This window comes from Peromyscus leucopus, chromosome 2, assembly GCF_004664715.2.
Source record: "Peromyscus leucopus breed LL Stock chromosome 2, UCI_PerLeu_2.1, whole genome shotgun sequence".
In the NCBI taxonomy this organism is placed as follows: domain Eukaryota; kingdom Metazoa; phylum Chordata; class Mammalia; order Rodentia; family Cricetidae; genus Peromyscus; species Peromyscus leucopus.
The window spans coordinates 119,617,557-119,632,784 of record NC_051064.1 but is presented as its reverse complement, the minus strand read 5'-3'; the positions used below and the strand labels follow the sequence as shown (position 1 = coordinate 119,632,784).

Here is a 15,228-nt window from a genome sequence, read left to right as displayed (position 1 = left end):
TTTAGTTAACATTGGTAAACTCTTGCCATCTCAACTCTCCTGAATTTCTTCCCGCTGAAAATCCAGGCATGGCTGGGCAGTGGTGGCACACGCCTTTAATCCCAACACTCAGGAGGCAGAGCCAGGCGGATCTCTGTGAGTTCAAGGCTAGCCTGGTCTACAGAGCGAGTTCTAGGTCACGCTCGAAAACTACACAGAGAAACCCTGTCTAGAAAAACAAACAAACAGACAAAAAAAATTCAACTTCTCATCCATGCCTGGATTTTTTTTTTTTTTTTTTTTGAGACAGGGTTTCTCTGTGTAGCTTTGCACCACCACCGCCCAGCTCAGAGAAGTTGTTCTAAAAAAAAATATTATTTATTTAGTGAGTGTGTGTTTGTGGGGGTTGTGGCACTACATCCCCAAAAGTCAGAGGGCAACCTGTGAACTTGTGGATGTTGGTTCTCTCCCTCCTCGGTTGACCTCAGATCATAAGGCTTGTGCCGTTCTTCTCTCAGTCCTTTCTCTGGACAGAGACGTCCTTCCTTCCTTTCTTCCTCCCTCCTTCCCTTTTTTTTGTCTTCTCCTCTCCTCCCCTTCACTCCCCTCCTCTCCTCTTTTCTCTCTCTCCCTCCTTTTCTTCCTCCCCGCCCCCCAGACAGGGTTTCTTTGTGTAGCCCTGTCTGTCACGGAACACGCTCTGTAGACCAGGCTGGCCCCGAACTCACAAAGATCCACCTGCTTTTGCCTTCCAAGCCCTGGGATTAAAGGTGTGCACCACCACCGCCTGGCAAGAAGTTGGTTTTGAAAGCAGTTCAGGCACAATACAATTCTTTCCAGTGCTAGCGGAAATTCTGTTCATGTTTTATGCCTCTATGATTCTCATCCTTATTTGATCTATAAGGGTGTCCTGTTAACATCTCTTTCCTCATCGTCCTTGACAATCTGGGAACTCTTTAAGGCATTCCACGACTCCCAGGAACTGCTCCTAATGGCTTCTAGGGATCCCCTTCGCCCTCCTAAAGCGCCTCTAGGGATTCCTAGAATCACCCTTTTCGCCCAAAGAGCTGCTAATAACCCCAAATCCTTGCTCAAGGGGAACTGCGTTTTAAGAACCCCAGGGACATCATCCTTCAGGTCCTGTCCTAATGACCCCCAAGGGCTCCTTCTCCTGGGGCAGCTCCCTAACTGCTCCACCTTGCCAGCTGGTGGGGACTTCTGAGAACGCAGAACTTTCAGAACTCAGAGTCCTGGACAAACCCGGACAGGCTGGTCACGTTCTCGGGACTCCTTGACTTTTGAAACTTTCCCGGAGGTCCTCCATCGCCTTTACAGCTTAGGCAATGAGGTTACTCCAAAGACAAAAAAACCAGGCTTATCGTTTTCGCTGGAACCATCCGGTAACCACCTGCTCGCCCTTCCCCTTTTAAGCGGCCGGCCCATTTCGGGGTACTCGCCTCTTTCCACTCTGATTAGCTATGGAGGCCTGAGTCAGCTTCTGATTGGCCAACTCCGGATTCAGCTCTGATGCTCAGTGGCCGCAGTCCCGAGAGGTTCAGCGTTTTCTCCTGGCAACAGCCCGAGCAGGCTCTCATAGGCTAAACGGACTCGAAGTCCCAGACGCTGAGCTGCTGTAGTGATCGCTCATTGGCTGGGTGAGGGCTTAAAGTCACCCTCGGATTGGTAGGCTATGGGGCTCTTTGAGGCTGCGCAGAGTCCGACTTTAAAGGAGGCGGAGCTTTGTCTTTTGCCCTCAAGAAAGACAGTGGGACCGGCGAGTGGCGGCAGCGGGATTCGAGCCTGAGCCCTGTTAGGGCTTTAGGCTTTAGGTGAGAGCCATCGGGCTTTGGATCCCTTTGGGTTTGATGCTGCCACAACCGTGATTGTGATCTCCGGTGGGGGAGGGTGGCGGGGTGGGTCTGTCTCTGCTAAGTGATCGACATGTCTCTTGACCAATAGAGAAAGGAGTTCCTAAAGTGAGTTCTGTGATTGGTTGTTTCCAATCTCTAGTGGCCAATGGACGTCGGGAGAGGGGGGCGGGCCCACCGGGCCTTATTTTCTTCTTCCTGCGGCCGGGCCTCCCAGGGCTAGGCGGTGGGGCCGGGAGGGGCAGTGTGTAAGTGTTGAGCTTCGGGACACTGGGAAACCCAGGCTGCTTTGGGAGGGATGTTGCGGGGGTGGCTGCGGGGGCGGAGAGTGTGGGAGTTTCAGATCGCTGTTTGCAAGAGCTGCCTTTATGGAGTGCTTAAGTACCGGGCCTAGCGTCTAGGTTTCGCTTGCATCATCTGAATTAATCATATCGATCATGCAAGGCAGGGGTTTGGGATCCCCATTTTGCAGGTGGAGAAACTGAGACTCATCCAGCCTATTCACACGACCAAGGTCATGTAGTTAAAAAGTGGCAGAGACCGGATCAGTATTCGGAGTTTTCACTCTGGAGCCGATGCTCTAGAGTCCTGGACTCTGCTTTGTTGCTGAATTGCGAGTGGGAAGGTGTCCCGGACCAGATTTCCCCTAGGGAATATATTGCAGGGAGGGAACCCTAGGGTTAGAGAAACGGGAGGATCTACTGAAGTGAGCAGAGAAAATGAGTTATTCAGCAGTTACTGAGTGTCTACTTTGTGGCATGCATTGTTCGGGGTTTTGGGCACACAAAGATAAATAGGGCCAGAGGCGAATGAAGCTCCATTGTGGCCCCTTTGAAGCCCAGGGGAAGGGCCCCAGTCCGGTATTTGTGTTATATTTTTGTAAATTTCAAAAGTAGGGTATTTTCAAGTTTTTCTTTTAGAAAAGTCTCCCTGGTTGCATAGGCTTCTGGGTCCTTAAAGGACGTAGTCCAGGTAGGTATTGGGGCTGAGGTAGCAGAAGGTGGTGAAAGGTGCCTTAGGAGGGGACTCTGGGCACATTTCCTCGTATGTAAAACAGGGATAACAGTATGCCTGTCATGCAAAGTTCATGAAAAACACTTAACTAGAGTCACCGTGGCTTTGTTTGACTTTTCTCCTGTCTTGGATGGTTTTACTCCATGCTGCCTCCGAAATCCCTTGCTAGGTTGCTGGAAGGTTGTAGACAGTTTCCTCCTATATTAGCCTTAGGAGTGTCAGTGGCTTTGGGGAAGCAGAACTCTTGGGCTGTGGATGAGGCAGTCCAGTAAGGGACATACTAGTTTTGCTTCTAAACTGGCTCCTTTTAGTGTGCGTTGTCTTTCCAGTTGTGGTGATGTGTTGTATTATCAACAATGGGAGTAGGGTGTGCCCACTCGATTGAGGTCCTCATCCAAAAATATGTGTTTTCTCTCTGCAGTTAGGAAGTTTGTCCTGAATTGCCCACTCAGTGCCTGTTTAAATTTTGTTCCATGAATTCTGGTTTCAGTGCAGTTGAGCCAAGCTTGATTTCATTGAGTACTGTGGAAATTGTTTTGATGTAGAGAGAACGATTTCACTGTACTGTTTTATGTGTGTGTGTGTGTGTGTGTGTGTGTTGTTGTTGTTGTTTTTGTTTTGTTTCTCTGTGTAGTCCTGGCTGTCTGGACTCTGTAGACCACAAACTCAGAGATGCCTCAGAGAGTGCTAGGATTAAAAGGTGTGTGCTGTCACACCCAGCCAACTGTAGTATTTTAAACTCAGAGCATACTGTTAATATCAAAGTACTTTTTAACCCTGAAACTTTATTTTTTATTTTTATTATTTTTTATAATTTTATTTTATTTTATGTACATTGGTGATGGTATCAGATCTCCTGGAACTGGAATTACAGACAATTGTGAGCTGCCATGTAGGTGCTGGGAATTGAACCTGGGTCCTCTGGAAGAGCAGCCAGTTCTGTTAACCCCTGAGCCATCTCTCCAGCCCATTAACCCTGAAACTTTATAACCTGCAGCCAAGTTACTTTTCAGAAATTTAAAGGCCTGTTGTAAAGCTTCTAGTTTAATTTAAATAACTATCCTAGAGGTGGATTCCTTGTTTAATTTTGTTCCCTCTATTTCAGATTTTTATCCAAACAAATCAACCTGAAAAAGAAGAAAAAATGGCTTCTGAATCGGAAACTTTGAACCCCAGTGCTCGGATAATGACCTTTTACCCCACCATGGAAGAGTTCCGGAACTTTAGCAGATACATTGCCTACATTGAATCCCAAGGAGCTCATCGGGCTGGCCTAGCCAAGGTAAGGAGCAGGGTAGCTAACCTGCTTAGGCAGCCATTACAAGAGTATTTCTGATCTTGTAATTGGGAATTAGTTTCCGGTTTGCACTCATTTTCTCTCTGTGCATTGAATCAATGTCCCTTCCCCTCCCCCAGTCAAATCAGCCTTTCACACAGCCTGTTGCAGTCCATGTTTTCTGAGTTCCTAAAGATGAAATGGGCGGCAGTGATGTGTGTGTGTGTGTGTGTGTGTGTGTGTGTGATATATATATATATATATATATATATATATATATATATATATATATCACATATATATATATACACACATATATATATATATATACACACATATATATTTTTTTCCCCCCCTAAATGAAGACCAGAACTGAGTTGTACTGAGAGTTAGGGTGTAGCCAATCCTTGCTAAGATCAGTGTGCACAGTGCACAATTAGGTAATGGGGCAGGAAAGGTAAGTCCACAGCCAGTGTTTCCAGGCCTGGCCTCCGGCTTCAGGCCTCTTTGGGGGCTGGGTGCTTTGCAGGGTTTTGCCTATCATCGATTATTACGCCACCTATCTTCTCTCATTGGGCACTTGATAGAATTTGCTTTCCCATGGGGACTTCCTTCAAGGGAGAGAGGCTTATGGCCAGACCCATGAGTATTCTGGTCTTTGTAGTTTGGAATTGGTTTCTGGTTTGTACTTCTTTTCTCCCTATGCACTAAATTAGGGCCATCCACTCGAGTCAAACCAGCCCTTCATATATTCAGTCAGTCAAGGTTTTCTGAGTCCGTCCGTCCACGCCCCCCCCCCCAGTAAAGAGATTGCATTTTTGGAAGAACCCTCCAGAAACTGAGGCAAAAGTCTGAACCCAGAACCCAGAGGAGACATTCTGTTCTAGGTTTGAATTCTTGTTTTTTTTTGTTTTTCATGGTATTGAAGATTCAGTTGAATCCTTTATACCTCTGGGCTGGTTTCCTTTTTATTTATTTGTTGTTTTTTTTTTTTCTTTTCTTTTCTTTCTTTTTTTTTTTTTTTTTTTTTTTTATTTTGGTTTTTTGAGTCAGGGTTTCTCTGTGTAGCTATGGTGTCCGTCCTGGATCTCACTCTGTAGACCAGGCTGGCTTCGAACTCACAGAGATCTGCCTGGCTCTGCCTTTTCGAACAGAGATCTACCTCTCGAGTGCTGGCATTGAAGACGTGCACCACCACTACCCAGCTGTTTGTTTTTTCAAGACAGGGTTTCTCTGTGTAGTCCTGGCTGTCCTGGAACTCACTCTGTAGACCAGCCTGGCCTTGAACTCAAAGACCTATTGGCTTCTGCCTCCCAAATGCTGAGATTAAAGGCGTGGGCCACCACACCTAGCCCCTCAGGGGTTTTCCAGCTCTTACTTTCTGGTGTAGGGAAAAGAATGTATGCACAAAAACCAAGGACTTCAGTGGCAATGCTGAGGACTAGTCTTGGACCTTGGTGTCTTCTCTGAGGCTCCTGAAAGCTTGACTCAAGTGGAAATGGTTCCTTCGAGGTTCGAGTAGTAGTTAGGACCTGCATGGCCTACAGTGTAGCTTTCAGCACATCTGCGGGTGTGTGCGTGTTAATAAGTGTACACACTTACTAGATTTTATATAAAAGCCATTAAGATTTTTATGATGCATAGCCATTATTTTCTTTCATAAAAGTCATGTTAATTACTGTTTTCTTGGTGGAGACAGGGTCTTACTGGTAGCATAGACTAGCTTAGTGTGGACTAGGTCTCAAACCCAAGACAGCCTGGCATACTGTGCTGACGGGCATTGGCCGGTCAGCACACCTGCTTCTGTGGCTTTGTTTGCTAAAGAGCTTTGGGCTGTTCAAGAATCAGCTCTTCAACCTGATAAGATGCCTAGGTCTACAAGTAATATTTTGCTTAGATCACTGAGTTAGATGATAGGGTGGTCAGTTTCAGTTTGACAGTGACTTCCTGGGTTTGGAGGAACATAGGTAAGTCAGAGTTACTTTCTGGTCAAATGGATGGCTAGTTTGGATGGCTCACACACTTGGATTCTGTGGGTTCTCATCTGCCTCCATCTCTGTGTTCCCTGTAGGTCGTTCCTCCCAAAGAGTGGAAGCCACGAACGTCCTATGACGACATCGATGATCTTGTTATCCCAGCACCCATCCAGCAGCTGGTGACTGGTCAGTCTGGACTCTTCACTCAGTACAACATACAGAAAAAAGCCATGACTGTCCGGGAATTCCGAAAGATCGCCAACAGTGATAAGTGAGTGGGAATACCTTTCTTTTAAATTTATTTATTTATTTTTTATTTTCATTTTGTTCTGTTTTGTTTTTGAGACACGTTTTACTGTGAGCCTAGGCTGGCCTCATCCTCTGAGAGCAGCAGTTACAGGCATGTGCTTTAGGCTTAGCAAGTAGAAATACTTTTTTCCCTGTCTTAATATCTTGGCCTAGAATTGCTTCTTTAAAAATATTTAAAACTTTATTTAATATTTTTTTGGTTCTTTGAGACAGGGTTTCTCTGTGTAGCTTTGCTTCTTTCCTGGATCTCGCTCTGTAGATCAGGCTGGCTTCCAATTCATAGAGATCTGCCTGGCTCTGCCTCCCGAGTGCTGGAACTAAAGGCTTGCACCACCACCGCAGGGCTGTCCTGGAACTTTTTGTACACCAGGCTGACCTCCTTGAACTCACTAAGATCCACCTGCCTCTGCCTTCCAAGAGGTGGAATTAAAGGCGTGCGTCACCACTGCCTGGTAACTTTATTTAATTTTGAGATAGTGTCTCACTGTGTAGCCCTAACTAGCCTGGAACTAGATATGTAAAACAGGCTCAAAGAGATTCTCCTGCCGCTACCTCCAAGCCCTAGGCAGACACTACCACATCAGGCTGTTTTTATTTTATTTTATTTTATGGACCACACATGAGTACAGAGATCAGAGGACAATTTTCAAGAGACAGTTGTCTCCTTCTACCTTTACACGGGTTATGGGAATCTCAAAAAGTACTTTTGCCCACTGAGGCATGCATCTCTCTGGCCCTAGGGTTGCTTCTTCATAGCTGCTGTCCAAGGATGCTGCTGTATTACTATTACTGAAGAACACTCCCTTTGGTTCAAGGATCAGTTTCCCTTTCTGCTCTTTTTTTTTTTTTTTTTTTTTTTTTTTGGTTTTTGGAGACAGGGTTTCTCTGTGTAGCCCTGGCTCTCCTGGAACTGACTCTGTAGATCAGGCTGACCTTGAACTCAAGATCTACCTGCCTCCGTCTCCTGAGCACTGGGATCAAAGGCATGCACCACCACCTCCTAGCTTCTTTTTTTTTTTTTTTGCCTTTCTGCTCTTTTTATGGATGAATTTCCTCATGGTGCTCTGCATTCTTTACTCTTTAAACCTTTTATTTATTTAATTATTTTATTTTGTTTTTTGAGACTAGGTCTTGTACTATCCCAGGCTGTCCTCTAGTTTATCTTGTAGCTGAGGATAACCTCCTGATCCTTCTGCCTCTACTTGCAGGTGCTAAACTTGTCCATGTTCTTTTTTTTATTTGGTTTTTTGTTTGTTTGTTTGTTTTTGTTTTTTTGAGACAGGGTTTCTCTGTGTAGTTTTGGAGCCTGTCCTGAATCTCTCTCTGTAGCCCAGGCTGGCCTTGAACTCACAGAGATCTGCCTGGACTAAAAGCGTGTGCCACCACCGCCCGCCATGTCCATATTCTTTAAAAAAAATTAATTATTTTTTTATTGTGGGAGTACGTGAGCATGCATTCCATGGCACTTGTGTGGAGCTCAAAAAACCACTGTGGGAGACACTGCTCTCTTTCTCCCATATTGGTCCCAGGGACCAAACTTATGTCGTCAAACTTGGAGGTGTCACTGTACCCGCTAAAGCATCTCGCTGGCCCTGTTCTTATCTCTATAAAGTCCTGCTGTTTTCCCATCTCTAGCTGTAAGTTTGGGCTTTAATGTTGTGTTATTGTAGTGTGTAGGTGTTTGTCTACATGTGTGTCAGTCTGGTGAGAATGGAGGCCAGAGAGGATGTTGGATTCTCCGGAACTGGAGTTACAGATAGTTGTGAGGCACTGTGCGCGTGCTGGGAATTGACCCTAGGTCCTCTGCAAGAGCAGCTAGTCCTCTTAGCCACTGAACCGTCTCTCCAGTACCAGTAATTTTGTTTTGTTTTCTTAGAGATTTTATTTAAACTGGGCATGATAGTACACACCTTTAATGCCAGCACTTAGGAGGCAGAGGCAGGTGGATCTCTGAGTTTTAGGGCAGCCTGGTTTATATAAAGTGAGTTCAGGATAGCCAGGGCTGTTACACATAGAAACGCTTATCTCAAAAAACCACAGGCAAAAAACAAACAAGCAAACGAACAAAACACCCAAACCCTGGTGATTTATTTTATTGTACCAGCATGGCGGCACACGCCTTTAATCATGCCATTGGGAGGCAGACACAGGCAGATCTCTGCGTTTGAGGTCACACTCGTCTATATAGCAAGTTCAGACCAGCAAGGGCTACGTGTCTCACAAGTCTAAAAAAAAAGATTATCTTATTTTTATTTGTTTGTGTGTTTCTGTATCCACACTAGCATGCATGTAGGTACCCCCCAAAATAGGGTGTCAGACACATCCTCTGGAACTGGGGAATCAGGCAGTTGGAGGCCACCCAATGTGGGTGCCGGGAACCGAACTCAAGGCCTCAGCAAGATCTCAGTGAGCGCTCTTAGCTGCTGAGCCATCTCTCTGCCCCAGTTGCAGGAGGTTTATTTTATGTGCATTGGTGTTTTACTTGCATGTAAATCTGTGTGAGAATGTCAGATCTTGGAGTTACAGATAGTTGTGAGCTGCCGGGTGGATGCTGGCAGTTGAACCCAGCTCTCCTGGAAGAGCAGCCAGTGTTCTTAACTGCTGAGCCATCTCTCCAGCCCCTGTTCTTTGGGGTTTTTTGTTTTTTGTTTTTTGTTTTTGTTGGTGCTGAGGATGGAACCCAGAGCCTCTCACACAGACGCATAGTGTACAGCTCCAGCCCAGCAGTGTGATGCGTTTTTGACTCTGGAAAATTGCACAGTTGTAGAGGAGGTGAGGCCCAAGGATCTTTTTCTGGATCTGCCGTCGCCCCTGCTTGTCCCTGCTCTGTCTGTCATGGCAGCCGGCGCTGTCTCACCGCCGCTTGGACACGCCCCAGTGCGATGGATAATTGCCGAGCCGGTTACGGTTGCCGGCCCTCCGTGGTTCCTCTGGCCGTGTTCTCTTGCCGGTGTCTTTGCCAACTGTTGATTGCAGGCATTCTTTTTATTGGCCATCTTTAAGATTCGGCTCTCAGTCTCCCTCCCACTCCCAGAGATGAGCTCTGTTTGCACTCTGCTCTCCCAATCATTGCTCTTAAGCTTTTCTCACTTCCCACTCCGCTCCTCAACCCCGCTGGCCCGCGGGGGATCCCTTCTTTCTTCCTTCATCCCCCAGTCTCGCTGGCCCGCACCTCTTGATTCCCGCCTGGCCTCTGCACCTCCACTGAGCAAACCCGGTTTTAAGTCTGGAGTTTTCCGTCTTCACACCTGGGCACATTCAGTGCACCTCAGCATCCCGTCCCCCCCCCCCCCAGGTGTCATTTTACTTGTCGAAGTTCTAATTGAGATCTTAAAACATCTACATCACTGGCCAGCTTTTTGGCTAGTGAGTGAATTCATGCGGAGGGCGGAGGTCTGTTGAAGAAGTGTGCCATGCTGGGGATGAACGTCTGAGCCATCCTTCATGGCTCCTCTAGCTGTGCCCTGGGCCACACTTACCTGCCCATCAAGGCTTCATGCTCCTCTCTGTCATCTTTCTTTAAACAAACAAACAAACAAAACAAAACAAAAAACCTTTCATGTGTGTACGGATGTGTTCCCTGATGTGTGTGTGTGCACCACATGCATGTCTGGTGCCTACGGAGGCCAGAAGAGGACATCAGAATGCTCGGGACTAGAATCACAGATGGTTGTGAGCCACCATGTGGGTGCTGGAAATCTAATCCGGGCCCTCTGGAAGAGCAGCCAGTGCTCTTAATTGCTGAGCCATCTCTCCAGCGCCTGTCATCTCTGCTTGTCGGCACGTGTCAGTTTTTTCTCCTTCATGTAATTTTTATGTTACCTTACCCAGTTTATCCCCCTCACCCCAGTTTGCTCTTTTTAAAAAAAATTTTACTTAACTGCATTTTTGTGTGTGTTAAGGCCCCACGAAAGCTTTTACCACTGGGCTGCATTCCCACCCTCCACCCTAATAGATGAGAAGCTTTTTTGCCCCTTATTTCTGTTGTTGCTGAGTATTTTTTCTCGAGTACTCTTTTCAGCCCCTTTGATTATCTGCTGAGTGTCGGATTCTGAGAGGATGCTGGGAACGCAGCAGCGACAAGTGAGCTGTTAGGAGCAGTTCCCGTCCTTTAGCGCAGACACACGGGTGCTGCCCCGTGGCTCCTGTGCTCTGCTCCTGGAGGGTTGGTGTGTGGGTGTGGCTCGATTTGTGTCTTTGGGTTTTGTGTTTGTAAGCCCGTCCTCCCACGTCACTCTGTGATCTGCAGGGTGCAACAGCCTCTCCCGAGAGGTGAGGGTATCACCTTCCTAAGGGAGAGTGGGTTCACATCTGTGCCTGCGACCTTCTCCCGGCTTCCTCCTGTCCATGGCCTCCAGAAGGAAATGCTGTGGATTAGATCTGCCTGGAATTCACTGTAACCCAGGCTGGTTTTGACTCACATGGTGATTCTGTTTTATCTCCTGAGTGTGCAGATGGGACTGTATTAGGGCTTAGAAGGCCCAGATTGTTTGCTTGTTTGTTTGTTTATGAAGCAGAACAGTACAGATCTATTAGAAAAAAGTGAAGAAAAACTTGAAAGTGAGAGGGTCAAAGGGAGGACTATTTTAAGTTTTAGACTTTTCGTTTTATGGGGAAGTGTGTTTGCATGTTTGCTTGTATACCAGGTACCAGCCGAGGCCAGAAGAGGGCATCAGATCCCTGGAGCTGGAGTTACGGTGTTGTGATGTGAGTGCGGGGGAACCAAAGGTAGAGCAGCTGGTGCTCTTAATCCCTTATCTCTCCAGCCCTGGAGAGGAGTTTGCTTGGTTGGTTTGTTTTTTCTGGGTTTTCAAGACAGGGTTTCTTTGTGTAGCTTTGGCTGTCCTGGAACTTGCTCTGTAGACCAGGCTGGCTCAGACTCAAAGATCTGCCTGCCTCTGTCTCCAGAATGCTGGGATTAGTCAAGCAGTCCATGTTCTAAACTGCTGAGCCAGCTCTTCAGCCCTCGTGGTTTTTTGAGACAGTGTCTCACGTGGCAGAGGATGGTCTCATGCTGATTCTTTGCATGAGCTCTTAGGGTTGCAGGCATGTACCTCCATGCCTGGTTTGAATCAGAGCTTTGTGCATGGTAGGCAAACACGGTTACGACTGAGCCGCATTACCAGCCTTGTGTACTGTTCTTCTGAAATGTTTGGTTGTCCCCGGAATAGTGGCTTGGATCTTATATGGTTCTTAATACCGCATAAACTTACTCTTCCGTTGTATTAGTTACTTTTCTGTTGCTGTGATAGAACACCATGACCAAGGCAACTTTAAAAGAAAAAGCTTAATGTGGGGCTTATGGTTCCCTCCTCAGCACCAACAAAAACAAAACCAAAAACCAAAAAAACCCAAAGAACAGGGGCTGGAGCTGTAGACTATGTGTCTGTGTGAGAGTCTGTGTGGAGTCGGTGATGGCGGAGCAAAGGTGTGGTGGCAGGGACAGCTGGGACCGCACACCTCAGGTGGCAAGAGGGGTCAGAGAGCACCCTGGGGGATGGACAGAGGCTTCGGAAGCTCTAAAGCTGTCCTCAGGGACGCACCTCCAGTAAGGCCACACTTCCTGACCCTTCCCAGTTCTACCAGCTGGGGACCAAGAATTCAAACATGGGTCTGTGGGGCCATTCTCACTCAAACCGCCACATCTGTAAATGACTAACATCCTTCTTTTGTTTTTGGAAGGTACTGTACTCCACGATACAGTGAATTTGAAGAACTTGAGCGTAAATACTGGAAAAACCTCACATTCAATCCTCCCATCTATGGTGCAGATGTGAATGGCACTCTCTATGAAAAGGTGAGACCACGGGACTGTGGAGATGGCTCAGGGGTTAAGAGCACTGGTTGCTCTTCCAGAAGACCGGGTTCAATTCCCAGCACCCACATAGCAGCTCATAACTGTCTGTAACTCCAGTTCCAGGGGATCTGACACCTTCACACCAATGTAATTTAAATGAATATTTAAAAAAAAAAAAAAAGAAAGAAAAGGTGAGACCACTGAGAACCCTGCAGTTTTTGCCTGGCACACAGTAGGCACTTTGCCTGGCACACAGTAGGTACTTACCGGCTGGTGAATGGGCAGCTGGACACACCAGTGCTCTCCCCCATTTGCTGTCCTCTCCTCCTGTTGCAGCTCTGCACGGGACTGATCTCGTGTCTCCCACGCGGCGTGTGAAGTGGGTGCTGTGGTGTCCTTTTCACGCTTGTGCCTGGTGTGTGGGTGGTAGATGATGAGTTCTCGAAAGGGTGGGGTAGATCACAGAGAGCGAGCCTTTGGGAGAGGGAAGAGTGTGGTTTCTGCAGGAAGAGGCTCTGACTAGTCAAATGAAAGGCTGGGGATTAGAGGGGAGAAGCATATTTGGATTTCCGAGCTCTCCAGTGAAATTCTGTAACCGGAGCTGTTTTAACCACGTTTACTGGCTTGGCATGCAGTGTCTTTTTGAGCTAACGAGTTGCCTTACTATGGTAGAAGGGGGAATATTTGGGTCTGTCTTTGGGTGGATAAAAAACCCTCTAATGCTTTTCAGGGATTATCTCTCAGATGACTTGGATACTAAGTTGGTTGATGTCACTTTGTATGGTGGGGAGTCACATGGTGACAGGAAGGTGACAGGTCCAGAAAGAAATGGGTGCCAAGGTCCACAGGGATGGACACATGGTGGGTGGAGGGTGGAGACGGTGATGGCTGTAAGTACCAGAGGTGGAGGTATATCAACAGCAGGGTGCGGCCATCCAGAACCGGCTTGGAAGAGGGCCTCCGAGATGACCGTGAGAACTTAGGGAGAGGATGTGGTCAGGGGACTTTGTGAGAGTCCGTTCTCCTTCGGCCGTGTGGGTTCTGAGCGTTGAACTGAGGCCATCAGGCTTGATGGCCATTTTGCTGACTCTTTCTGTTATTTTTAAATTTTACCTCATAGTGTTTTCAACTTTGTTTTTTTTTTTTTTTTTAATTTTCTAATTTTACATTCCACCCCCACCCCCACCCAATGCCGTTTTCTTTTTTATTTTGAGACACAGTCTCACTATGTAGACCTGGCCGGTCTCACTCACAGAGATCCACCTGCCTCTAACTCTTGAATGCAGGGATTAAAGGTGTGTTCTTCCATGCCTGGCTATTTATTTATTTTGGATGTGGTGGTTTTGATGTGCCACATTTTAGTCAGTCGTGACAGGTCAGCTGAGGCCCCTGTCTTTAAATGTGTCCCGGGCTGTTCTTTCCTTGGCAGCATGTTGACGAGTGGAACATTGGCCGGCTGAAGACCATCCTGGACCTGGTGGAGAAGGAGAGTGGGATCACCATTGAGGGGGTGAACACCCCATACCTGTACTTCGGCATGTGGAAGACGTCGTTTGCCTGGCATACAGAAGACATGGACTTATACAGCATCAACTACCTGCACTTCGGAGAGCCAAAGTCTTGGTAAAGTCAGCCTGTAGTTCCGTCAGTTCACCACACTTCTGCCAGCACAGGCTTCTGACTTTTCACACACACGAGAAGTGTAGATTCTCGGTACCAGCTTTGGAGTGGAGCTGAGTTACGCTTTGGGGTGCTTTGGGAGCCCAGAATACCTTTGAGTAGCAAGTTGTATTTTTGTTGTTCTCTGTTGTTTGAGATAGGGTCTCAACCTTGTAGCCCAGGTTGGCCTTAAACTTGAGATTCTTCAGCTTCACTCTCCCAAATGCTGGAATTAATAGGCACGTGTCTCCATGCATGGCTGAATAGAGGGTTTAGAGAACAGTGTGCTTAAATACATGTGGAACCATGCTTCATGCGGTGGTGGAGTTACTCAAAGGCATGGGACTGTTCCAGGTTTGCTGATATTTTCTGATTCCCTCTTCTCATTGGCCTGTGGCTTTTTTTATTTCTTGATTTTCGAGACAGGGTTTCTCTGTGTAACTCTGGTTGTCCTGGAACTCGCTCTGTAGATTAGGCTGGCCTCAAGCTCAAAAGATCCACCTGCTTCTGCCTCCCAAGGGCTGGGATCTAAGGTGTGCACCGCCATGCCCAGTTCCTGGGGCATATATTAAATTTACTCGTCCTGTGTTAGGAAGATTTCTTTGCTTGTGGAAAAGTGATTTGGTGTGCAGCAAATGGAGCTATGTTGAACATGCTCCTGCTTTTCACATGTTAGGGAAGATAAACATTAACTCTGTACTGCCCTGTCCCTCGCTCTCAGCCTTTTAGTGGAGGCTCTGCCGTGACAGCAGTGAGCAGCACGTGTGAGGCGCTCAGGCCACAGGGAGGAGGCTGGTTAGGACACCCCAGGGGCAGAAAAGGGACAGGACAGTGAAGGAAAAGCTGCAGGAAGGTCCCCAGAGGAGGGACACACAGGTGGGCTGGAGGACAGAGAAAGCACTAAAAGATGAGACCCAGGCTGAGACCTGGAGGGAGGGCAGAGAAAGCACTAAAAGATGAGTCCCAGGCTGAGACCTGGAGGGAGGGCAGAGCTGGGTGGCATGGTGGTAGGCATGGGAGAGGGTGTGAAGGAAATACTTCCCAGGTGTGAGCTGCACTGCAGAGCTCTTGGATTGACAGGGCACATGTGCTTAGAAGTCCACTGGTGCCGTGTCCAGGAGACAGTCCTGGGTCAGTGCTGCCGTCCGGTGCTGGGTCCATATCTGTGTTCCACCGCACTGAACTGAAATAGTCTTCAGTACAAGGGTTAAAGTAAGGTAACGGAATAGAAAGGTTAGCGATTCTGTAGATGTTTTCAGCAGCCTCAGGTGTTCTTATTTCCTTGTTTTTCCATGACGAGCAGCTCCTGTGATGTCTCCACATTGCATGCAGGAGTAATGAATCATTGGG

The 15,228-nt window shown here is 47.4% G+C and overlaps 1 protein-coding gene across 2 annotated transcripts in view; it reads left to right on the top strand.

Annotated features, from left to right (window-relative positions):
- The first annotated feature begins 1,679 nt into the window (after nucleotides 1–1,679).
- The window catches only part of Kdm4a (lysine demethylase 4A), a 50,295-nt gene continuing 36,746 nt past the window's right edge, over nucleotides 1,680–15,228 (top strand). The window contains exons 1-5 of one of the 2 annotated variants that reach the window (XM_028893146.2): nucleotides 1,680–1,808; nucleotides 3,967–4,143; nucleotides 6,209–6,384; nucleotides 12,105–12,219; nucleotides 13,649–13,842. In XM_028893146.2, coding sequence (XP_028748979.1) covers nucleotides 4,006–4,143; nucleotides 6,209–6,384; nucleotides 12,105–12,219; nucleotides 13,649–13,842 — 623 coding nt within the window. In that variant the 5' untranslated portion in view covers nucleotides 1,680–1,808; nucleotides 3,967–4,005. Of the gene's footprint in view, nucleotides 1,809–2,005; nucleotides 2,096–3,966; nucleotides 4,144–6,208; nucleotides 6,385–12,104; nucleotides 12,220–13,648; nucleotides 13,843–15,228 lie in introns of those variants that run through there. The other variant, XM_028893147.2, reaches the window with a different exon arrangement.